At 43.5% G+C, this 24660-nt stretch overlaps 1 protein-coding gene across 3 annotated transcripts in view; it reads left to right on the plus strand.

Annotated features, from left to right (window-relative positions):
- The window catches only part of STARD13 (StAR related lipid transfer domain containing 13), a 329780-nt gene that overhangs the window by 163957 nt on the left and 141163 nt on the right, over positions 1-24660 (plus strand). The window contains exon 1 of one of the 3 annotated variants that reach the window (XM_036904996.2): positions 498-801. The exons of the other annotated variants lie outside the window; for them this stretch is intronic. Within the exon in view, the coding sequence (XP_036760891.2) occupies positions 633-801 (169 nt within the window). The 5' untranslated portion in view covers positions 498-632. Of the gene's footprint in view, positions 1-497; positions 802-24660 lie in introns of those variants that run through there. 3 annotated transcript variants of the gene reach the window in all.

Here is a 24660-nt window from a genome sequence, read left to right on the forward strand (position 1 = left end):
ACTTTCCACTGCGGAGGGTCAGGAGTCCGTGTATTTACTGGGGCTGTTAAAGCACTTGAGAGTCTATTTTTCACTGCAAGCTTTTTGATTCGTTTCTGCGTAATGAAGGGTGTTTATGCTGATTCGAAGTAGTTTTCCATGGGAGCCCTTTGCCGGGTCGTCCTTGCTTACCTGGCTGCAGCCGCCTTGGAGACAGCGAATGCGCTCTTTTACAGCCTGCAAGGTTTCCTGTGCCCACGGGCTTGCTTCTCGCGGGCTGCCTTGCCCCGTCGCCGCCCCTCTCTATAGGGGGCGCGGTTGCTGGTGCTCAGGCAGCGCCGAGGCCCGGCCGGTGCCCGCCCCGCGCTGTCAGCCTCGGCGGGGGGACCGGCGGCTGCGGGGCCGCCTCCCCGCGGGCTGGGCCGGACTGCGGCCGAGCCCGGTCTCCTGTCCTCCTCTGATTGGCTCCCCGAGGCCACGTGAGGGCCAGGGGTTGGAATTCAGCACTGTGGCTTTTGGCACTCCTTATTCTTTTCAAAAATCGCTGGGTCTGTTGAGCTCTGCCAGGCTGGGCGCCTTGCTCTGAGACTGAGCCTGGGCGCAGACGGGAACGGCCGCAGGGCAGACCAGGGGGCAGAGGGGCATCTGCCGCGATGTTCAGTCAGGGACCCAGGACCCCAGCTTCAGGCTGCTACTATCTAAATTCCATGACACCTGAGGGCCAGGAGATATACTTGCGATTTGATCAGACTGCGAGACGCTCTCCTTACAGGATGAGCCGGATTCTAGCACGCCAGCAGCTAGTGACTAAAATTCAACAAGGTGAGTTGCGGGTAGTGGAAGGCTGTTGCTAATTCTGGTGTCTGTTGCCTTCATTTCATGCTAACCCAGTTTTCTCAATTACTGTTTTCACTTTACAATATATGGATTTCTACGCCACGCTGCATGTTACCTTTTAGAAACAACTTTAGGCAGGAGTTTTAAGCAAACAGTGTCAGCACTTAGCTGCCACATAACTCAACATAAAGTGCACAAAAAAACTTCACAGTAGGACTGTGAATCATAAGTTTCAAAATGTACATGTGCCTACAGAATAAATGAGACAAGTTTACTCAACATGTGTTTTAGGAGCTTTCCGGCAGTTTCTCTCCCAGTGTCACATTTAAAACTTGGACCCTGGTTTATTGACTTGGGGTTGGGGGGACTAACTTCTCTACCTTACCCAGAATCTTTAGGACACTCTCAGTGACCAGGGAAAGTTAGAATTCTATTCTTAACGCCGTCAGGCTGAGAACTAGGATCACATCCTCTGCCTGTGTGTCTGTTTGTGTCAGCAGTTGGCACTGATATGTTGATACTGATTTGTATTGGTATTTGTTGATATTTATCTGGGAAAGGATAAATAGAAATAGGTCTTCTAACCTCAAAACAAAGCTTGTGACCTGTACACAGAAGCTCCGGCCTCCTAAGGCAGAGAGGATACTGATTACAAGCTGTTGGATATTCCTTTTGTTTTCAGAAGAAAAAGAAATCAACAGCATGGACATTACTAAAAATTCATTATTCTCAAAAATAGTTTAAAACATGCTCCTTATTTTAGGATAGGTCTGTAGAAACAGGAGATGAACATTTCGACAGAACCCCTAACTGATGTCCATTTAAAAGGCACACACACACATACCCACTGGGACACAGTAAGTTTGTGAAGTTTATGACCACACCCCTCTCAGATTTAAAAAAACTAAATTATTATATTGGTGATACATAAGTTCACCATGAATTTCTAGAGCCATTATACAAATGCAGTTTCCATTTAATTAAATGAGTTGAAGATTATGTTGAATTTTAGAAGGGAAGTTGGGCTTTGTAATCTTGAAAATCTTCGTGTAATGTTCCCAGAAGGAACAATATGTATTCTAGTGAGCAGCATTTGATGAGATTGTTTCCTTGGAAATTAGAATTTGTTTGTAAAGGTTCAGGAACTGGGTATGTGTGAAGGATACTGGTCCTACATACCGGTTTGATTTCAGGAAGGATATTATGTCATTCCATAAACTCTCTGTGCAGGTCTTGATTGAATAGAAACAAAAGTAATTATTTCCCTGCAGCTTGATTTAAAAATACACTAGGCTTAGAATAAGAACCAGTTTCATTTTAGCTCTCAAGATTTTTGACAATGGTGTTTTACCAGATGCTGTCATCATATGGACATAGGGGCTTGGTAAATATTGGATGATGATTTATAATCTGCAGTCTGTATATGTGCAGCATGCCTATAAAGTGTATTATGTTAGAAAAATTGCATACAAATAGTTTGAAGTTGCTTTGCAAATCTCCTTAAATGTATTTATAATGATTGATTTAACCAAAAATTATTTATGTTCTTTTCAGTTTGGAGAGTATTTTTCCACTGAGGATTGAAGTTATGATCATTGAAAGAGTACTCTGAGTCTATGTTTCATTTTGTCTAGTTAGATAATTTGAGCGTTCTCACCTTTTTATATTGGGCAATGAATTGTTTGAAGCCAATGAGTACCTAAAAATTAAATGTGACAATTAAGATCAAGGGCAGCATGAAAGAATTCCCACAGTGTAGTCTTTAGGAACTTATTTGTTAAGATCATACTGTTGTTTAGTAAGACATTTTGAAAGAAACAAAGAGACTTTCCTGGGTTTACTGTATTAGTAGATTTATTTACTGTCGTGGTAGATAATACCGCTTGAGCATTTAGCATGTTTGCAGCACCACTCTTAAGAGCTTTATATGTATTTCAACTTATTTTATCCTCAAAAAGAATCCTTATAGGTAACTAATATGAACACACCCATTTTAAAGGTGAGAAAACAAAGGCATATGGCATTCAAATAACTTCTCTGAGGCTACATAATGGAGCTGGTATTTGAATGTAACTCTAGAGCGCATGCTGTAGAGTACACTCTCCTGCTTTTTAGTTCTTGTAATGAGTGCCAAAGTACTGAACCTCTGGTTGCTTTTTGGATTATATAGTATGCCAAAGACATTTCTGTCTTTTCTACTCAAGATCCAGCATGAACCATAGGACAGACTCAAAACTGGTCGGTCACTCTGAGATTTGTTCATCAGGCTTGATTTCTCTAATGGAAGCAAAGTGCAAAGCAAAGTTCTACCTTCCCTGAACAGTTAGCACCCAATAGTGCATGATGTCAAGCTATTTTGCTAATGGCCCATAATCATTCAATTAAAGCTTATCCCCTGCATATTAAATTAATGGCGCCATTATTTTTCATAGCTCATATGTATATTGGTATCTTAAAATGACAGCCACATCAATGAAATTATTTGCATTAGTCTGCTATAGATCTTTCGAGGAAAATTTTGCATTGTATCAATATAATTGATACATGACTTACATTACTTACCTCATTCTTTACAACCTATCCTCTCTCATGGCCATTGGGAGCAATACAAACGAGAGTCAATTGCTTCCCACTGACCTCATTACAGTGAGATAATCAGTGAATGGCATGGACATGATTCAACAGCAGATACACTCATGGGAAGGGAAAACAAAGAGGACAAATGAAAGACTCTTTGATGATGCATAGGATCAGAATTAGTTGCCCAAACCCAGGATGAATCTAAACTTGCTCATTTTAGCGTATGCTGCAAGTGCGCAGGCACCATTTCTCTAGCCTTCTTAGTAGTTCTGGGGTTTTAGATCCAGTTAAAAAGAGAAGTTAAAGAAGAGCGTTGTTTTGCAAAGTGAAAGTTGACTTTAAGTCATACTGCCCATAACCCCTACCCCCCAGTCCCGCTGAATCAATGGGGAGATTGTGGGGAGAGGAATGAAAATAATAATGGTTCTCCTTACACTCCCTTGGCAAGCCCTTGAGAATGGGCAAGGGGAGGATGCTGAGGGGGTGTGGCAAGAGCGTGTGAGGCCACGGGAAGGGAGCCCAGGGGTCTTAGGTCATGATTCGATGGCTCCTATTTGTTGGCCACATGTGCAGCGTATTTGAAGTCAATGTACACCTTATTTGAAAAATCCAAATCTAAGCAAATACACAAATGTGGTTACTTGCTTTGTGAAAGGATTCATCATGCGCTTGAACATTTCTTTAAAAATTATTTTAAATCTTTAAGGCAGCATGCTAGAGACCCGATGGTAGTAAAGCCAACTGACCCAGAAAAGGACAAGGGGATGCCAGTTCCATTTAGACACCCCCTCATTCTTTTACTGCGACAAGTTTCAGAACTTCGCTGGGTCCTTCATTTCTTGGTGAGAAAATGAGATGGTCGGACTGACGGCTCAGGTGTGTTCTGCTTCTCAGGTTCCCTCTGAAGCTGAGTCAGGAACTCCTTGAACAAGAGTGTGCAAAGTAGGGGAACTTAAGTATGAAGTGAGAGCAGCAGAAAAGGAGGCAGCAGGTTTCTGATGTGGAGGCGATCCGTGGTTTATCAGTGTTCTACAACTTGCCCAGGAAATGGCGAAGTGGAAGCCCGATTTTAGTTCTACCTCTGCTGCTAACTCATTGTCACGGCTTTTCTGGGAATTTTTCCTCCTTCCGTAAAAGAAAGGGTTTGGATGAAATATATGTGAAGTTCCCATCATCTCTAAAATCCTGGGATCCTGTGATCACACGTGTTACTTTAAGGGAGAGTCAGTTCTTACGGATATTGTCCTTACTTTGTCATTTGAATTCTACCTGGACATGTTTCTCTGCATAATGCCATCAGTATAATTTAATAGGAAGTCCTCTTCTGGACTATCTCAACATCAATATAACCTATAATTATAAAGAAACGTCTAAAAACCTATCTCAGGAGTCCAGGACAGTAAAATGGAGTTGCTGTAGAACCTAGCCTATCTCGCGGACTTTAGGGATCAGAGAATGTCCGTGTGTATGTACCCCTGTTCTCACACCAAGATAGACATCTTTTCTGAATGGAAAATGCAGCATGTAGAAAATTTCACTACTAAGGGAATTAGTGAAAGTTGGACCTGTGTTTTTATTGACTTTTATGTGACACTATTTCCAGAGATGGCACCTGGGTTGAACTTACTAGAGTGGAATACACTGTCCCTTTATGATCCCAGGGGGTGGAACTGGACATGAGTGCTGTACTCTCTGCCATTACTCCATCAAGGCACATGGCATCTTGAGAATGTGCCCAACCTCCATGGTGGCATTGCTCACCCCTGGAGGATGAGGCTTCCGCCAACTGGGTAGCATCAGATGAAATTAAACAATCATTTACCCTTTTGGAATCGTCCTTTCTCTATGTTTAGTACTTTATTGCCCAACTGCTTGCAGAAACAGAAGGCGACTACGCTGGCAGAAAGACAGATGGGCACAGAAAATGGGGAGAATGCATCACTCATGCATTGCTCAAGTTCTTTTTAAAGAATATGGCAACTGTCAGAAATTCACATTTCATGAATCAGAACCTCTTTCTGTTCATCCCGGTGACTGAAGGGCAAGCACATAAAGGATACTGTTTAACCAAAAGTTACAGGAAAATCTGTTAAGTGAATTAAGTCAACTAACTTTGAATAGCACATAAAAATTATCACATAGTAACACTGTGAGCAGTCAAGAAGTAAGTGCCAGTAGGAAATTAGCAAAGAGCAATACACTTGTCCACACATAAAACTTGAGAGTTTATCTTGAACCTAACTGACTTCCATAGCTGCATGCCACTGCTTTTATTAGCTCTGATTTTATAAACACAGATCCCAGATGCAGGCAGTTGCCGAATTTGGATTTCATGATATTAGTTTAAGTGAATAGAGATTCATTTTTTTTCTCCTTTTATCTCCCTTAAATCAGAGTTTTAATCCTTCATAAATTCTGGACTCTGGTCAACTTTTATAAAGCAAGGTTCCTCATTTCCTTAGAAATGTAATCATGGCAGATTTAGAAACACAAGTTAGGGGGGGAAATCATCAATAGTGTTCTGCAATATCAGCTGATGACCTGAACAGATTTAGAAAGAGAGAAAATGGTAAGTGGATTTTGGTATATTAGTAGATATCTATAAAGGGAAATCAATCAGCTGGGCTTTAATGGAGACATGAGTCATTTCTCCACGTTAGCTGTGAGAACATAGTGCTGGAACTAGAGAAGAAGACAGAAAAGATAGAATACAATCATGAATTGCACACCAGATTTTTGAATGAAGTAAGGATCATGTAAAAATCATTTTCTGTCTCCTTAGGGACAAACTGAATATGATCAGTGTAGGGAAAGACATCATATGCTAATTTACATTCTACTTCGTTACCTAAAGGATTTGAGGTAGTTTATAAAAGCACATATAACTCAGGTAAGATTAGAGGATGATGTATCTGATGAAGAGAAATATGTAGGTCAGTTACTATGATACGGCTAGGAAGAGATATTACATAAAAATATAAAACATAAGGCCCTGAATAATTATTAAAAGTGGACTTCAAATTTAACTTGAGCTTCCTTAATCTAAGCAAAGAGGAAATGCCCTCAGATGAAGATTTGCCATGTCCATAAGGTAAAAACATACCAAAGCAGCTTTTTCTGGGACTTGATATTTGGAAGAATTTTTCTCCCAATAACTTGATATTCAAGAGCAATTTCTTATACAGATCTCATAAAAGGAACACTACCAGCCATATGGCTGGTGCTTTTAAACATTTCTACCATGAATTCAATAGCAAGTCTCTTAAAGCATCTTGCAGTGATAGTAGGAGCATATCCACAAATTACATATAATTCAATAAAAATATTTGGGAGTGGGATAGGTGGAGAAGGTTCAGGTCTGCAATCCTTTGATTCTCTGGAGTAATCTAGAAATGGCATGGAGACTAATCTCAAAACACTTTCTCAAAGTAGGTTCACAGAACACTAGCCCTGTAAGAAATGATAATCAAGGGGAGAACGTTTCTGTGGTTAGGTAATCTGGGGGGAATGGTGCATCCCCTTTCTCCTCCTGGAAATTCATACATACCAAAGTCTCTGAGAAATCTTACAGAAAGTAGTTTAACTTTGTTAAAATTGGTATATTTCATCATGAAACCATTTTTCACTGGATACCAGGAAGTGACATGTTATAAAACCAGCATTCCCTAGGGAACGTACTTTGGAAAGGCTGACTTAGGATTGTGCAGACAGCCACAGTGTGGTTCACTCTGATAACTCTCCTTGAATATATTTCTTGCATGGACTGGACAATAGATAGTTTGAGATCGTATCTTGGAGAGGAACATTGCAAGTATCCTTTATTTTCAAATACGGAAGCTCCATATGCTTTAAAAGTCATCTGGGAAAGGCAGGATAGACATCTTTTTATAAGAATTAGCAACCAAAGGAAGATTCTAACCTCATTAGGTGGCCCCTGAACATTTGTCAGGCAGAAAACTGAAGGAGTTGGTATGCAGGCAGAGTTAGTTAAGTATAATAACAAAAATACAACCAGTCTTCAAGTAGCTCTACAAGATAGATACTGCCGGAGTAACGGAATTGCTGTCTTTAGCGCTGGATTTGTCTAACCTATAATAAGCCTGCAGTCCTGGGTGCCTTCCATAGGGGGTCTGCCATTCGGTAGCTAATTCAGGATATTATCACTACTGAGTTACATAAAGCTTTTCTTCGTAGGACAGAATAAAGTGAACTGATAGATGACAGGTCATTTTAATTAATAAAATCTGTTTGGCTTAGTTGTATAAGAAACAAGTTTTCCAGGAAGCCTATAAATACATTCTTAAGGTATTTTTCCTCCTACTGGCAAAGAGATAATGCATTGATATTGGCATTATGAACAATGCTTTTTGGTAGAAATCTATAAAATATCAAAAATGCAACTGAATGCATGGGGAATTAGCCATAGTGGGCAGCCCAAACCCCCATGCTGTGAAGTCACGTGGGGCCAGAGTGGTCACTGTAGAAGGGGGCAGTCTGGGACAAGACAGCTTCAGGTTACCATGACCTTTCATACGCTTTGTTTGAAGAGATGTGAATTCTCTTCAGAGAAGCTTAGGCGCTAAAAGAGTTTAAAATGGAGTGGTTGGAAAATAACAAGATCACAGAACAGGCAGATGCTCTTTGAAAAAGAGGATCAATAGAAATTAATCCAAAATGTCTGGCTAGATGCTCACGTGATTCCCCTTAAAGCGTAGGAGTCCTGAGAGTTTGGAAGGTCTGACAGACAGAGCTAACGAAAATGCCAGTGATTTTCATGGCCTTGCCTCTCTCACACTCTGATAAAACACAGAGGTGAGACCGTACAGTGGAGAAAGAGTGGAGATTGTGAAGGAACTTGGCAGTCACACAGAAACCAACGTACGCGTCAGCATTGTGAGCTGAAGCGAGCATTCTCTTCCTGCATTCCGACCTTCCTCTTCCTGTACCATACATACAGATGGCAAGAACCTTGGACTGGTATTCAGTCTCTGTAAGCGAACAGTAGCTCTTCACAGGCATTTGGATTCCTCCAGCGGCACACGGGAGAACAGGATGGCAGGCATAAAGCCATCTTTCCTTCTCAGAGTTATACTAGCCCAATGTTTCTTATAATATTTAAGATTACTATAAGAAACAAGAAAGAGTAGCGATTCCAATAGCAACGGTATTCCAACCATTTCCCCCCTAAACAAGACTAGAGTTCTTAATAGTTTAAATCTTTCCCAGATGCTTTTAGACCTATGTCTAAACCTATTTACATAGGTCTGTATAACAGGTTCTTAGTAATCAAATCACCCTCATTTCTTGCACTGATCTCTTTTGGTAGGAGGGTCTGCGAACCAGCCTTTCTCACATTCCTATCTCACCATTAATACTCCAGTGTGCCAGCTATGCCTTTAGGAGGAAGGTCAAAGCCAGGTATTTATACCAGCTTCCTGAAAGAAAGAGGACAAATAAAATTTGGCTAGAAAGAAGAGAAATTGATCCTGAAGATATCTGAAAGAAAACTGCCAAACAATTCCGGTGAGTGGGTTCATCATCTGCTTGGTCCCAGCACTGAGTGTGATGTAGTTCCACATTTGAGATTTTATGTGTTACCACCCGTGGGGTCAGCCAGTCCTTTGGGAACGCTTGGAGCAGTTCATGATGTGGCAGCACAGAGCAAAGAGAAACGGGCATTTGCTTCTTGCCTTCTTCCATGACAGTCTTCTGGGAGTTACTCTGTTGACAGGATGTTGAAACCTGTGTTCTTAGGGACAAATAATTGAAACACGTTGATTGAATTTCAAGAAACTTTTCTCCTCTTTTACAAATAGCCCCATGGGGTCAAGAGTGTCCATTTAACCCAAACCCCAAACTTTCTCCACCTACAGTTTGGAAAAATTGGATGCCTTTGGGGTCATGCAGCTTGAATATCAATTGTACCTCTACGTCCCCCTAACAGAGTGACCTTGGCCAAGTCACTTAACATTTCCAAGTTTCAGTTCCCTGTGGGCAAAATGGAGCTAATAATAGCCACTACTCCAGAGTATTGTAAGGATTAATCAAGAGAATATAATTAAACACAGAGCACAGTGCTTAGCACACACTAAATGCTAAATATAAAAAAAAATGTACACATATATACACATGTATGTGCACTTTGGTACTGTATCATCAAATAGAGTAAATTATGTCTCCTGTACTGAGGTTCCTAAGGCAATCATACATACGTCACATTTTTGTGTCCTTGGAAAGTATCACAAAATTTGAAATGAAGGAAGTTTTTGGTTTTTTAATCTTACACTGTACTGAAAGCCATTGCCTTTCCCAAATGTGGTTTCCTGTGTACAGCAGTTATTCTCTCAGTTGCCCTGAAATGATGAGTTTAGGCCAGATTTCAACTCATTGATGAACAGCACAGCCTGTGGATCACCACACACCTTTTAGCAATAAAAAGGGAAGTTCTTGGCAGGGCAGTGTTTCTGGCCCGTGGTACCACTTGGTGGTAAACTGTGGAGCCGAGAGGAGGCAGCAGTCCTGGAGGAAGGTGGCTGTGCTCTCGGCAGCTCTGGACAGAGTAGAAGGCCAGGGAGGTCAGCAGGTTTCGGGGTGGGGGGCAAGGCCGAGGCAGCCGTCATCAGTCAGTCATCGGTGCTTGTATCTGTATAGCTGATGGTTGAATCTATAATGTCTGAATTCCCTACCCAATTTGTTGTGATTTTCTAAACTGATAAATAAACTTTGAGATTTTTGTTAATTTCGTGGCAACTTTACAGTATTACAAGGATCTTTGTGTAGGGGAGTTCAGAGTGTAAGATAAATGTTCTGTCGGATGTAGCTAAATGTTCTAATGCCCAGCTAGCAATTTAAAAACTAAGCACTCTTTCTAATTCAAACAAATTATTTCAAACTAATTCAAACAAATTATTTTGGGAACTTTCACTACCCATGCCCTCTAAGGATTTCATTCCTTTTAATTGAGGAATATTCTTCATAACTGTTGAATTCCTCAGCTATGAATGACAACGTATGGATATGATTGTTAACCTGTGTTGAAATGTGGTCTTAGAGTGGAATGGATCAAATAAACGTGGATTCTTTTTGCTTCGTTTATTGGTGGAATATATATAGGCTTTAGGAAGCCTCCCACAAAGAATAGTAAAAACATCAGTTAGTACATGATGGCTTAAAGGTTAATTTTGAACTTTTGTCAAAGCCTTGTTTATAGGATGGAATATTTGATGTCTGTGTATGGCGTCCTGGAAACCTTGCAAAGCTATTGTAATAGTAATTCCTTCACCAGTATCACGCATGACAGCTTGTAGGGCAATCCCATTATGCATTCTCCCTTTGAATACATGCATGAAATGCTATGTCAATCCTGGTTTAGGAAGCTCTGTCCCTAGAATCTGTCTAGAATCTATTTTTCAGAGATGTGAGAGATGCGTATGCAAGTTTTCCTACCTTGAAATGTTTCTATTCTCATTGTCCTGAGCCATTCCTTTGGAAAAAGACTTTCACTTGGTTCTGTTTTTGGAAAAGCACGTTTAGCTGAGCGGGCCCTGTAGGCAGGCGTGGACTCACTTAGTAGAATAAAAACCTTGGCAGTGAGCAATGGAGTTGTAAAACATTAACTGTAGAACAGAGATGGTTTCAGAGTCCGAATTTTTCCTTTCCCCCTCCGTTGGAAATAAAATTACTTCCTCACCTCCAGCCCGATAAGCAATTTCTGATGGAACCATTCTGTTTTGGTTTCACACAAAGCTTCTGCCTCTGCGGTCTCCTCTTCCCATCTCTGGTTCCCTTAGCAGGGCTGGCCCTGGCCCCTGCACCTGCAGTCTGGGAAGCTTACTGCTTTGCTCCTCCTGCAGGAATGACATGCACTCGAGACAAGTTCTCAGCTCATTAACGGCCAGTCATGCTTCCGTCAGGGCCGCTGGAGTCTGCACAGCGAGTCATGTCCCCCGGACCGAGGAGGCATTTCCACTGGGGCACCCAAGTGAGGAGAAAAGCGAGAAGTTGGGCTTTGTCATGGGGGAGACAGGTTGTCAGCATGACTTACTAAGATCTCAGTGCACGTAGGTAAAAGTATTTGGGTCTGGGGATGGTGATTTGACTTGTAAATTTTATACCACAAATTCTAGCTTTTGCAATATTTACACAATTTTAAGAATAGGAACAGTTTTCCCTATAGCTTCTCTTGTGGAGGGCTTCTTATCATGTACCAGGATTATTTTCAGCACTACATATATTTAATTTTCGTAAAGACTTGAGAGTTAAGTATAATCATCTGGAAAACAAACACAGAAAGGCCTAATGCCCAAGGTGATTTTCAGATGAGTAAACAAAGGTTTGGAGAGTTCCTAGCTTCCCCGAAGTCACCCGGCAAGAAGGTAGCATAGCTGCGCTTTGACCTCAGACTGTATGATTCAGGAGCCCACGTAACCCAGCGCTGTGTGACCCCATCACCTTCACCAGGACCACAGAAGGTGGTTTGGTTTGTTTCTGTCCCATCATTTGAGACCTGGCTGGTCCTCCCTCCCCGACCAGCCCTGCAAGTTGTTGGGCTTCACCGTGCCTCCCACACCAGCCGCGACTCTGCCTGACTGTGCTGGGTACTAGGCACCGTCCCAGCCCTCTTGAAGGCTGGCTGCTCCTTCTCAGGAATGCCCTGGCTGCAGTAAATACCAAGGGCAGCAGCAGTCCAGCCTCTGGCAAGGAGTCTGGTATGGCCAGGTAGGAACAGGCCTGAGAGAGGAAAAGGACTGATTCCTCCCCTCCCAACCTCCTTTCCCTGCTTCCAACCCTGAAAATTGCGCCCTTCCTCCTAGAAGGTGCCGGCTGTGGCGTGCCCATCCTCCCCAAGTGGTCCTGGGCTCTCTGGGCCCATGGGCTCCCTGCCTCCATGACCTTCACAGCGGGCCTTTGCAGACCAGGAGAGGCAGGGACTTGATCAGACCTCTGCTGTTCTCGGACCCTAGTTCTCAAACTCATCAGCAGCAGAGTGGATAGAAAGCATGTATTGAACCAGGGCCTCCATTTCCAGAGTGGAGTCCTGGGTAAGGTGATCCCCTGCACAGTTTGCAGTCGGACCTCAGTCACAGCCGAGGCCCGCAGCCCAGAATGGCTGCAGTTTTGCTCCACACGGGCAGCTGGCGAACAGTAGCCGGTCAGGAAAAAAATATCAACGTTCTGCCAACATCTGCTGTTTGTGAAATCTTGCCAGAAGCAAAACAGAATCAAAAATAATAAACAGACCTCCTCCCTTGCTGCATGACTGCTATTTACATAAAGAGATGGATGAACTGGGTGTGTGTGTGTGAGTACTCAGGGCAGGGAAATTTTAGGGAGAAAAAATTCACTTTTGGGTGCTCAGTTGCGTGTGATTTGAGGTTTTCTTGAATAATTGGGCTCCCAAAGGGACAGCCCATAGTTTAGGTAGCTGTGCCTTTCCGGTATGGGTGGACTCAACCGTGGATGAGACAGCCTGACACGTGAATCACGTGCAGCTGTAAGACTTCCGCGGGGGAAATGAAACCTGCAAACAAAGGAACATGGTGAGTCCTGAGTAGACTGGTGATGTTTCCAGTAGAAAGAGAAACCCGGCCTGTACGGCAAACGCGGGGAGCCGGAAGGCAGGCGGCCTGGCTTCTAGGACACCTCTGTGCCACCCCGGAGACCGTGGATGACTTTATTTAGCCCCTTGATGCTTCTGTGTCTTCATCTCCTGAGTGGGATTAATATTAGCCCCTGCTTTCAGGAATATTCTCCAGGAAGAGAAAATTGAGGGGACACCAATTCAAATGGAAGACATGGTGCTCAGTTCTGGCGTGGCCACGTGAAGTTAGGGCGCCTGTCAGGGACCCCTGCGCTGGCCTCAGCCCAGCTGCCTTACGGAGCAAGACCCACGTCCCCAGCTGGTCACAAAACCTGACCACGCTCCCTTCCCTTCCTGGAATGGTAACTTATTTCACTCCTCAAGGACATGGCATTAATGTGCCACTCGGGGGCTCTCGGTTTGTTTTTAATTAATTCCCAAGTGGACAAAGTCTACTCATTCTTAGCTTTATTTTATATTTCCTTTTTATGTAATTGGTACACTGTGAGCAAATCTGTATAGTTAATTAGGGTCATTTCAAACTCCAGTTTTCCCTCTTATTTTTCTAACATTTTTACTTTGTATTTTCACTCACATATAAAATACTATTTCTCCCTGCATGAGTAATTTCCTGGAATCATGAGCAGAATAGAATCTTTTGAAGCAAAAGATGTTGTGTTATAGACTCAGGGACTTGGACCAATCAAAGTACCGTGGATCATGTGCTTTCCAAGTTATGGATTTCCAGTCTGTACTGGGCTTCTCGCCTCAGGCTTCTGTTTCGTGTGGATGGCTACTCTTCAGGCAGGATTGCCTCGCTGGAGGCCTACACAAGTTGCAGTCCCAGCAGGCCGAGTTCCTCCTGAGTCTGAAGGGACTAAAGGAACCGGATGGTGTGCTGCCCAGATTATCTGATGGAGAGACGGACCCAGCGTGGTATGCAAAGTGTTAAAAAGTTAGGGCGAGGGAAAGGAACCCACCTGTGATAAACATATCCCTTTAAAATGTTTGGGTTTTGTTTGGTAGTTTCGACACCAGTTTTATTGTTTTGTTTTAAAAGCTTGAGTGTGCTGATGATGGTGGCTTCCGGGAGAAAGAGAAATTAAACTATGGCTGGTGTGAAACTCTCTGAAAATTGTTAAGCCCTCTATAAATTGGATTATTATTTGGAAGGTAGGATGTCTTGCATGAAGTAGAATTGGAAAGGGGAACATGGATGAAGAAGGAAGGAGCTTGTTTGATGGAGAGCACATGAGTGGCTTGCCAGAGCCTCTTACCCCACCAGAGCCTGAGCCCTAAGGCTTCATCGACATGCTTGTGCCTGAGTGAGACTCACTTCTCCCCACTGCACACATGGATACGTGCTGCTCAGAGTTACCCTACGCCCTTGCTCAGCCAAACACATTTCTTGTTTATAGTTGGCTTTGCTCAATGATCAGCCATTTCAATAAATTGCCATGTTCTGTGATTGATGTTAGGAATTTGACAAGGGAGTTATGAAGCCTTCAGATCCTTCGTTTATCAGAGCAAGAACTTCTCAGGCATTTTTCCCTTGGCTCAGAGAGGCTGTGTATTTTCTGAAACTTGGAGCTTGTAGATGCAACAATGTACATTGCATACAACCATGGGCGTTGGTATTCTCTGGACCTGAATTCAAATCCCAGTTCCAGCACTGATTAGCTGTGTGATGTGAAACAAGTTCTATGACCTCTTTAAGCCTGCAAAGTGGGAAAGTGGGAATGAAAATAATACCATCCATGCCCACTGTCTGGAGTTGTGGAATGAAGTGTTGTGGCCCATGCAGAATGCTTTGCATAGCTGAACACTTACGCAGGGCTCACTGTATGTTAGTCTAAAAAGGAAACATAAGAATATTCCACATCACCAACGTGACCTGATGCTATGGAGTAACTACATGTGGGGAAGATAAACGATACTCAGGTTTGGAGCATTGCTTAAAGGGAAGCCAAGGAAGGGCTACAATCCTAGTGGACCTGAAATCGGAATGTCAGACATTCCCTCAGAAGAGAGAAACCATGACAAGGGCATCTCAGACCCTATGCAAATTTAAACAAGGATCTTCCTAGTCAAATGGAATTTACCTCTGAAAACAGCTGCCGAACTCTGGGTATATCATATAATATTTTTTAGTCCTTACATTAATGAGACCAATCCCCAAAATCACAGAGTATGAACTTCAACTCTGCATGCAGTTGATGAAAGCATATGTAACTCTTAATCGGTCACGTCTAACTGCCCCAAACAGAGCCCTGAATCTCTAGGACAGTGGCCTCAGCAGTGCAGGCAGCTGGGAACTAGTCATGTGTCCTCCTAACTACTCTCAGAAGCTATGGGAAGGTAAGCCCTGAGGAAACCTGTTTCCCCACCTCTTGCCGCCCTCACGTTGTCAGCCTGCTCTGCCGCCTGGACGACAAGAGCTCACATAGTGGGACAAGATACCACTGAAAGCCTAGAATCCCCTTGGCTTCTTTTCAAAGTCAGCCTTTTAAATCTTCTGTTTTTGCTAATTTTTGCTAAACATAAAACACCATTGTGACACATTCAGCCAGCTTACAGAGGGTGAGGCGCGTCCCGTGTCTTCACGTTTGTCTGTGGGGGCCCCTGGGTCACTTCCTCACTCACAGAACCACCTCCTGAGCACCTAACTCTGCTCCAGGTGCTGCTAGGTCCTTAGGACATAGCCATACATTAAAATACAATCCACACCGCGGCTTAGGTGGCCTTCAAACCAGCGCCACAGAGTTTTATAAGCCCCAGGAAGGGGGTCTGAGCAGGGAGGGCGGAGGTACAGGGGGCGGAGTCTAGTTCTGGCTGTAGCTGTTGGTTGGTGGTGGTGCTGGTTCCGTGTCTTGTTCCGTTGCTCCACGTGTATCCCTGCAGCAGAAGGCATCCGGGCTGGTTTATCTGGGGTTGGGAGGTGGTTCTCACTAGTTGTCTGAGGACTCCAGGGGTCAAGATCATCAGGTTTTGCCCCATCGGTTTGCTGCGTGTCTCCCTTAGAATCCGAACAGCTGCATTTGGGTCATCCAGGAATATGGAAGTCTTCCCCACTGGTGGACAGTGTGTTCCTGCTGTCCTCTGTTCTTGAGAAGTCAGGGCCATCATTGGCAGAGCGCTGACCACGGCGGGCCAGGGTGGCGGCAGATGCCTCATGACATCAATGTCAGTAGCATAGCGAAAACTAACACAATATTGAAGAGAGGCTACTTATTAGAAACAAATGTCACTTTTTTCTGCAGTAACTAACTCTGCTAGTGGAAAACCTAACATAGTCAATATTTCAGCAAATACTTGTCCAAAGTCAGTTGTGTGCAAAGCCTTTGCTGACACTGTATGCAACGTAAAATTATATAAAACATGATCACCGCCCTCACAGAGATTATAGTCAAGTGAGGTAACACATATATGTTGTCGTTAATAGCAACACTTCAAGGGAGCATGTGGTTTGGGGACTAACAGGCTGTCAGAACACAGGTGTGCAGAAGAGAGGTGCACTGTCAGCAGGGCAGTAAGGTAGGCGAGAAAGGTCACGGGTCTGAGCCGTGGAAAGTGGCTGCTTCCAGTGGGCAAAACCCAGACCGAGTTATTTTAGCAGGTCCATGGGATGAGTTGAAAAGTATAATTTATGTAAGTAAGAATTTGGTCCAAATCTGGTGGAGCATGCAGTTGTAGGAAGTATACAGGGTAAGGCTGTAAAAGAAGTTTGAGATCAGACTGTAGCAAGTTTGAAATCTATTTGACAGGTAACAGAGAGCTCCTGAGGGTCTTTGACATAATAGGATGAAAACAGTAGTTTAGAAAGATGAATACATGAACATGGTTTGAAGTGGTCACACTGAATATGGAGAGAGAGCAATTGTCACTGAACACGTGTTTGTCCAGGCCCTGTCTAAATAGGATAAATAATTATCTTATTCAATCCTCATAGTAGTAGGCCCCATTTTAAAGGTTAAGAAATCAAGGATCAGAGAGCTTAAAGAAACATGTTTCAGTTAAAGCCAGGATTTGAACCCAGGGCTGTCTGACTTGATGTTCCACAGATCAAGGCTCCCCCTTGCAATTGTTATTGATACAGTTACAGTGACTACCCAAAAAAGTATCCTCAGGCATGAGGATTTTAACTATTGGCCATCAAGAAATGATAAATACAGAACTTAGTTCCATAACTTTTCAGAATGGCAAAATTTTTATATGCTATAAAATTTTAATGTTTCCAATTACCAATTTATCTCTTCATTGCTTTTCCCTCATTCACTACAAGAACCTATTAATTTGAATTTATTATTGTACCTTTTGCTAGAGGTTTTCATTCTACTTGGAGACACCTATTGAGTGATTTGTGTTACCAGTTATTCTTACTCAGTGAAGTCTGGGTCACCTTATAAAAAAAGTTTCACTGGACTGTAATTAAATCACCTGATGGAGCTATACACATTTTCTTTCTGTTTTAGGCAGAATATCATATAATATAACCCTTTAAAAATATATTTGTAAGGAATAAATGAAATCAAATCTAATATTAAATGAATTCAATATGTGTGGTAAGGAGATTTGAATTTTAAACCTCTGGACATTACTGAGCTTAAACATTTTCATATTTACAAAAATAAAAGACTTTTCTAAGAGTGTTGTATGACCAAATGCAAATATAATTTAGTGTCTGATTTGAGAAATGTGAATAAACCAAAACACTAGTTAAACTGGGCCAGTTGGTTTGAAACCTCAAGATTAATTTGTAGAGAAACCCAATGAACAGATGTCCCTAAAGGACACCTGTTCTTGTTGATACCAAATTCTTAAGCAGCCAGTCACTATTTTCTCAAGAAAGGGAATTTCAAATGTGAACTCTTCCAAAAGTTATTTTAAAATGTTTAAATATTTTATGAAGTATGAAATAGCACATATTTGCCTCAGGCAGGTGCCCCACTGGTATTGAATAAAAAATACCCAGACAGTATTAATAGAAAGTTTTACTTTTCTGCCCGAATCGTGGTTCATATTCTGACTCTAGCCGCAGGTTAAATCCCAATTAAATGAGATGACTGAAGACCTTCCAGGGGCAGAGTTTGTGTGCATCAAGGGGGACGGAGCCATGGGGGAGAACTGGCTTACCCGGATGCCGCCCTGACAGTGCTGAGTTAGCCCCCTGCACACATTCTTCCTTTTTCTGGATGCATTCTACTCTTTTGACGCCTGCTTAGAAAGCAACTTTTCACCATTTCCCTAAAGTCCAGTCTACTTTTGTCTCTCTTCATCAAGATGGCTATCTCCACAGATCACGTTGGGGAAAAGGTCACAGTGCATCCAGCTAAGTGTCTTAGCTGGGCAGGTCAAGGTCACATTTACTCCCATGACCTCTCCCAAAAAGCAAAAGCTAGTGGTCGCTGCCCAAGCTCTCGGTCGCTGCCCAGTTATTCTGTAGGACAACAGGCTGCACCTGCCCCAGTAACCAGCTCCTGAGGGTTCTTGACTCCCCAAGAATACTCTTCTTTCAAGGCTCACATTTAATGTTCTTGTCTGATATTTATACTTAAATCCAGATCTCCCTTTCCTGCTGATTAAGCTGCTCTGTACATGGGTGGCATCAAAGAAATCTCAACCTGTTTATGAAGGAAGACCTATAGGTACCACTGGTGAAATGAGTGGGACCGTGCCCACAGGCTGACCCATTTCCTGGCTATTCCTGATGGGAACTCCAGCTGAGCTAATCCTATAAGAGCCAGGTTCCCCATGAACACATTCTCTGAGTGGCAGTGGTCTAGCTTCATGGAGGTGTGTTCAGTTTCTGTTACTGTGTAGCAGTCCACCCCAAACTAGGTGGCATTGAACAACCTCTATTATGCTCAAGGGTTCTGTGGGTCAGGAATTTGGAAAACATGCAGCAGAGATGGCCAGTGACATCATCTGGAAAAGCTGAAAGGCCAGAGCTGATACCCTCAGTGACCTGGTTGTGAGTGTCTGAGTAGTTACAGGCACTATTCTGCAAGTACCTTGTTTAAGCCCCATAGCTCTGTGTAAAGGAGAATATATTACCACCCCTACTCTTTGCCTAAAAGTAGAACAAAGTCCAGAATCCCCAAGGGTTAGGGCTGGAGAAGATGCTCGCAGGGAGGCCAAATGGTTCTCTTTTTTATCCCAAACCTCTTTTTCAGAAAGAAACTGAGTTCTCTCATTTCACTTACAGCTGTTTTCTTTACTGCTACCCAGAATCCTTAGGGATAAATTGAAAGTTTCTGGAAGCTGTCTTATTAAGAAGTTAAAGAAGTTGGCATTCTTTTACAGTAGTGGTTCTCAAGCAGGGGCGAATTTTACCCTCCCGGGATAACTGACAACATCTGGAGATGTATTTGATGATCTAACTTCTAGTACTAGGGGCCGGGAATGCTACCAAGTATTCTACAAAGGGCAGACCAGCCCTCTACAGGAAAGAACTATCTGGTCCCAAACCTACTACCACTGTTGGGAAACCCTGCTTTATAGGGGGTTTTCATAAGCCCCCTCATAAAAATGAGGAAACGGGGGCTCAGAGGAGCTAAATGACTTGCTCAGGATTCCACACTGTTAAGTGGTGGAGCCAGCAGTTAGACAACCACCTTGAGACTCTCAGGCTCAGGGGCTCACCTCCTCTGGCCCTTCAGCTCCCCCTGCCACGCACCTGGAGAGAGAGAACTTGGAGGTGGAAGTGGTTTTTCTCACTTTGCTCCTGTCTTGGGGAGCACGAGGGCCACCATACCCATTGTTACGAGCTGAAGTCACCAGGGTGGACGTTGTGCTCCTGAGTTTTTCTTACCCTTTCAGGACACACGTGCAGGGCTCACACTGGCATCACTAAGACTATAGGTTAAGGCATGAGTGGGAATTGGGTTGGAACCTTCCAGAATGAGATGTATAAATAACACCTGATAAACAGAAGCACTGTGTGTGTGTGTGTGTGTGTGTGTGTGCGGTCTGGGTGTGTAGTGGGAGGGCAGTAAGATCTTATCTGCCCATGACAAGCCAACAGCTAATTACTTGTAATTTCGGAGATAATTGTTTTCTCATCCTGCAAACATGCCAAACAGGAAATCAATCTAAACCCCAGAAAGTTTGGACCATCTGCAGACTGTCAGGAAAGAAACAGTCATTATCCCCGTGGCACCCCATCACATGTGACAGGCAAGCTGCCACCCCCACGCTGGGGCCGTGCACGCGGGTAACCGGAGAGAAACCAGTGCAGAGCAGCTAGCAGAGGCTGGCCCCAGGCAGAAGGGGCCCCGCTCCCTATCGACACCTGATTGATGTGATTGATGCCACCGGTGCAGAGTGTCTGCCTTTGAGTCATCCTTTCTGTGAGACCCATTCATCACTTTGCATTCCACGTCAGGGCGAGAGCTTGCTTCCTTCTGCCTTGGACAAGTGAGTCTTCAGGAAAGAGATGATAGTTAAAATGCCAGGCAAATGTTATCTCCAGTGAAAGTCTTGGCCATCTCTGCTCAGTCTCTTTGGCTTCCCAGTTTGAGGCAGTATCTCTTCATTTCCAAAAGGGAGGTAAATACAATCCAGATCATTCACTTAGAGGAAGCGGCTTCCGCTCCTGTCTTCTCGCCGCTCGTGGGCACCAGCTCACCAGGGAGAGCCTCCCAGGGGCAGGCAGCAGAGCAAAAGCAAAGGGCTGCCCTGCTTTCCCCACTCAGGCAGTCACACATACAGTGTTTTAACTGTTCTGGAAAGAATGAAGCATTCATAAGCCATTCCATTTTCAAGAAAAAAATTTCCTGTGACATTTTAATCCCCTTTTGTGCCTGAGCACTTTTGGAGTCGTCTCCTGTCAGTCATCTTGAATGTTTTGTATCTTTCCCTTTTAGCTGAATTGCATATTATGAGCCATGACCCACAATAAAAAATAATGCCACTGTTGATTGAATGAAAGTCTCGTTCTTTGGCTTATTCTGGGCTAGAGGTCAGCATATAAATACTGACTTCTGAAAGTCCAAAGACATTATCTGGTTGCAGCTTATGTTGGGAGAACAAAAAATGATCTATGAGATGAAAACGACACCTGGGATTTCCAGTGCGGCTTATGTTTCTCTGAAATATTTTCTGTAAATGATATGACTGGCTGCCATCACATTTTTCCTAATGTGAAATCTGGCTTATTTCTGAGATCTCTTGTCTGCTTGTGGAATTTTTGTAGACATTCTGTGCCTAAATCAGTCTTTCTCAACCTTTAGCACTATTGATATTTTGGGGGCAGACAATTCTTTTATGGGGGCTGTCCTGTGCATTATAGGATAATAAGTGGCATCTGTGGTTTTTACACTTTAGATACCAGAAGTTTCTTCCCTCCAAGTTGAGAACCAAAATTTGAAGTAGTTTCTGACATTTCCAAGTGTTCCTAAGGAGGCAAAATCGTCTGAGTTGAGACCACTGATTTGGCAAAATTTTAACACCTAGATACAACTGAATTCATTCCTTTCTTCATTCCTCTTAAAAACATCTCTTGAGGGCCTACTGTGTGTCAGAACTTCTGGAGACTGTAAATTGAGAGATGAAGAGATCATAGGTCTTGCCCTGCAGGGACTTGCAGGGCAGACAGACATCAATCTAAATAATTACATCAGGGACATACTCTAATAAAAGTATGAAAGACTCCGTTTAGAAGATCAAAGGAGGGATCTTAACTCTGCTTCATGTTATCAGACTTCCTGGAAATTCTTGATTCTCTATTCATTCAGGAAGTACCTGCATTTTCAGGAAGGAAAAAAATCCTGTTTACCAAACCATTGTACTAAAGAGATACTCAGAACTATGCCCGTGAATCCTCTTATATATGTATTGGTAAGGTCAATTTAGATGATCAAATGTAGATAGAAAAAAATGCCCTAGTATCTAGACATTAAGTGATGTATAAAACATGCACACGAGAGCTTTTGAATGATTCAGGTGGGTATTGCTGGTTTCAGGGGCTAATAGAGCCCCGGACCTTGGACAGTGTCCAGGCTCCGTCTCAGGGAAATATCTCCCTGAAGGCAGTTTTCCACCTTTGTTCAGTACCAACTGAAAAAGTGGATGTTTCCACTGCTCAGGGTCTCAGATTTGGTAAGTTCCCCGTCACCTGGGAAGGACAGTAAAATGAAACTGGAGGAAGCCTGTCCCAGCTGGTGAAAGCGCAGGCAGCGGTTGCCCGCTGGCTCAACATCCCCTCCTCCCACGGACACCCAGCTATATATGAACAGTTTCCCCTGGAAAAAACCTGAAAATTGGTGGAGTGATCCCTTCATAGTGGGAAAATGAGAGGAAAACCACATCAAAGTGGGTAAGAAAGGCCGAGACACAGCGTCTCCATAAACCCACACTGACGCACAACTGGGAGAGAATTCAGAACCCACAGCTTCTCCCTAAGGAGTGAAAGGTGCATATCCCACGGGCATCTAACTTTTAGGACCGGCCTCTGAGAGATGAGCCCCCAAAACGTCTGGCTTTGAAAACCAATAGAACTATGGCTCTTTTTTCCCCTATTTTCTTTTTCTTTTCTTTTTTCCTGTAACTTGTCTTTTCCTTTTTTTATTTTTTTAACGAGTGCCTTCTCTGCACTCCCCATCTGCCTTACCCCAGCCATTGGGTGCCCTCTTCCGACTCTCCCTCTGCCCGACAGAAGCTTCTACACGTCTGGTACTCCTGTTTTTACATCTGGTAACCTGGTTTTGTGGCTGCCCCCCCAGGAGATGCCCTTTGATTGCCTGGTTCTTGGAGGCCAGGGGACTTGTGCTCCTGGGTCCCATGAGACAGTCACAGTCAAAGAGATAGTTCTTGGCTGACAACCACTCCTGGGGCACTGCACAGAGAGCAGACAGAACACACCCCCGTCTTTCTGAGAAAGAGGCCCATTTGCTTGTCCAGGAACTGTGGCCTGAGGGGCCTGTTTCTGGTTTGGAACACTTACAGAGGCCTGTGGGGGGGCTCTCAGGAAACAGGGGCTAGTGAGTGAAGTCTTTGCCCTCTCCTTCTGTCTCACTCCAGCATTTCTGTATCCTTCAGGAGAGCTTAGACTCTTCCCTGGTGCCCTGATTTTTGTGGCTGCTGCCAGGGGACATCTCTGCATTGCATGGCTCTAATGGCCAGTGGGGCCTCTGCTCAGAGTTGCCACAGGACTGTAACCACTGCAGAAAGAGTCTTAATCACCTACCATCCCCAGGGCATAGCAAGAGGCAATAGGCCCAGGAGCTCAGTCTTTCTGGAAAGGGGCCTGTTAACTTATCATTATAGCTACACCCTGAAGGGCAGGCTTCTAATTAAATGCACGTCTAAGAGCCAACTGTCACTTCTCATGAGACCTCAGAGGGTGGGCATATTCACCCTGTCCCTCTGCCACACTCTGAAGCACTAGCGTATCTCAGAGCGGAGCTCTTATATGTGTCTGGTACCCCAGGCTTTACATCTAGTGCCCCAGTTTTTGTGGCTGCCACCCAGGGGACAGCCCTTGATCACCTGGCTCTGGTGGCCAAGAGTGACTTGCATTCCTGGGTCCCACAGAACTGTAACAATCAGAGGCAGTTCTTGGCAGGCTTCCACCCTGAGGGAACTACACGGACAGCAGACTGAAACATGAGCCCAGCCTTTCCATGAAAAATGCCTATTTGCCAGTCCTGGAGCTTCAGCCTGAGGAGCTAGGCTTCAGCTTTGGCACATTTCTAGAGGCTATAGAAGTTCTCTCAGGGAACACAGACCAATGGATGCCATTTTGTGCTCTTACTCATGACAGCTCACCGGTATCTCCCAGAAAGAATCTTGGTATACTTGTCTAGAGCTGTGATTTTGCAGCTGCTGCCCAGAGGATACCTCCAAATTGTCTGACTCTTTGGGCCAGTGGGGCTTGTCCTTGTGATGCCACAGAACTGTGTATATTTACATTCTTTAAAAGCTGTTGCCTGAGGATCTGGCTTGTGGTCAGCCTGAATCTAGGTGCTGATTGAGATTCTCCCTTTTGGGATACCACCTTGTCTTATCACACCCTCAACTGCTGGGATCTATTAAAAGTAAAATAGGCTTCTTGGACACAAAGGCTTGAGAGACAACTAAGGGCTAGGGCAGTGTTGAGTGATACATTTCGTCTGCTACACTTCAAGACTGGGAGAAGTGGGTGTTTCTTCTAAGACCAACACAGAAAGTCAAACAAAATGAAGAAACAGAGGAATATGTTCTAAACAAAAGAAGTCAAAACCTCAGAAAAAACCTTAATGAAATGGGCATAGGTAATTTACCTGATGAAGAGTTCAAAGTAACGATCATAAAGATGCCCATCAAACTTGGGAAAAGAAAGGATTAATACAGTGAGAATTTAAACAAACAGAAAATATAAGAAAGTTCCAAACAGAAATCACAGAACTGAAGAATGTAAGTAAACTGAGAAATACACTAGAAATGTTCAACAGCAGACTAAATGAAGCAGAAGAGAGGATTAGTGAACTTGAAGCTAGGGCAGAGGAGCTCACTCAATCAAAGCAGCAGAAACAAAAAAGAATGAAAAAAAGTGAAGATAGCTTAAGGGACATATGGAACAACATCAAGAAGACTAACATTTGCATTATAGGAATCCCAGAAAAGAGAAGAACAAAAGGGGGTGGAAAACATATTTGAAGAAATAATGGCTGAAAATTTCCCTAACCTGGGGAAATAAAAGATAT

The sequence above is a fragment of the Manis pentadactyla genome, chromosome 2 (genome assembly GCF_030020395.1).
Source record: "Manis pentadactyla isolate mManPen7 chromosome 2, mManPen7.hap1, whole genome shotgun sequence".
Taxonomy (NCBI): domain Eukaryota; kingdom Metazoa; phylum Chordata; class Mammalia; order Pholidota; family Manidae; genus Manis; species Manis pentadactyla.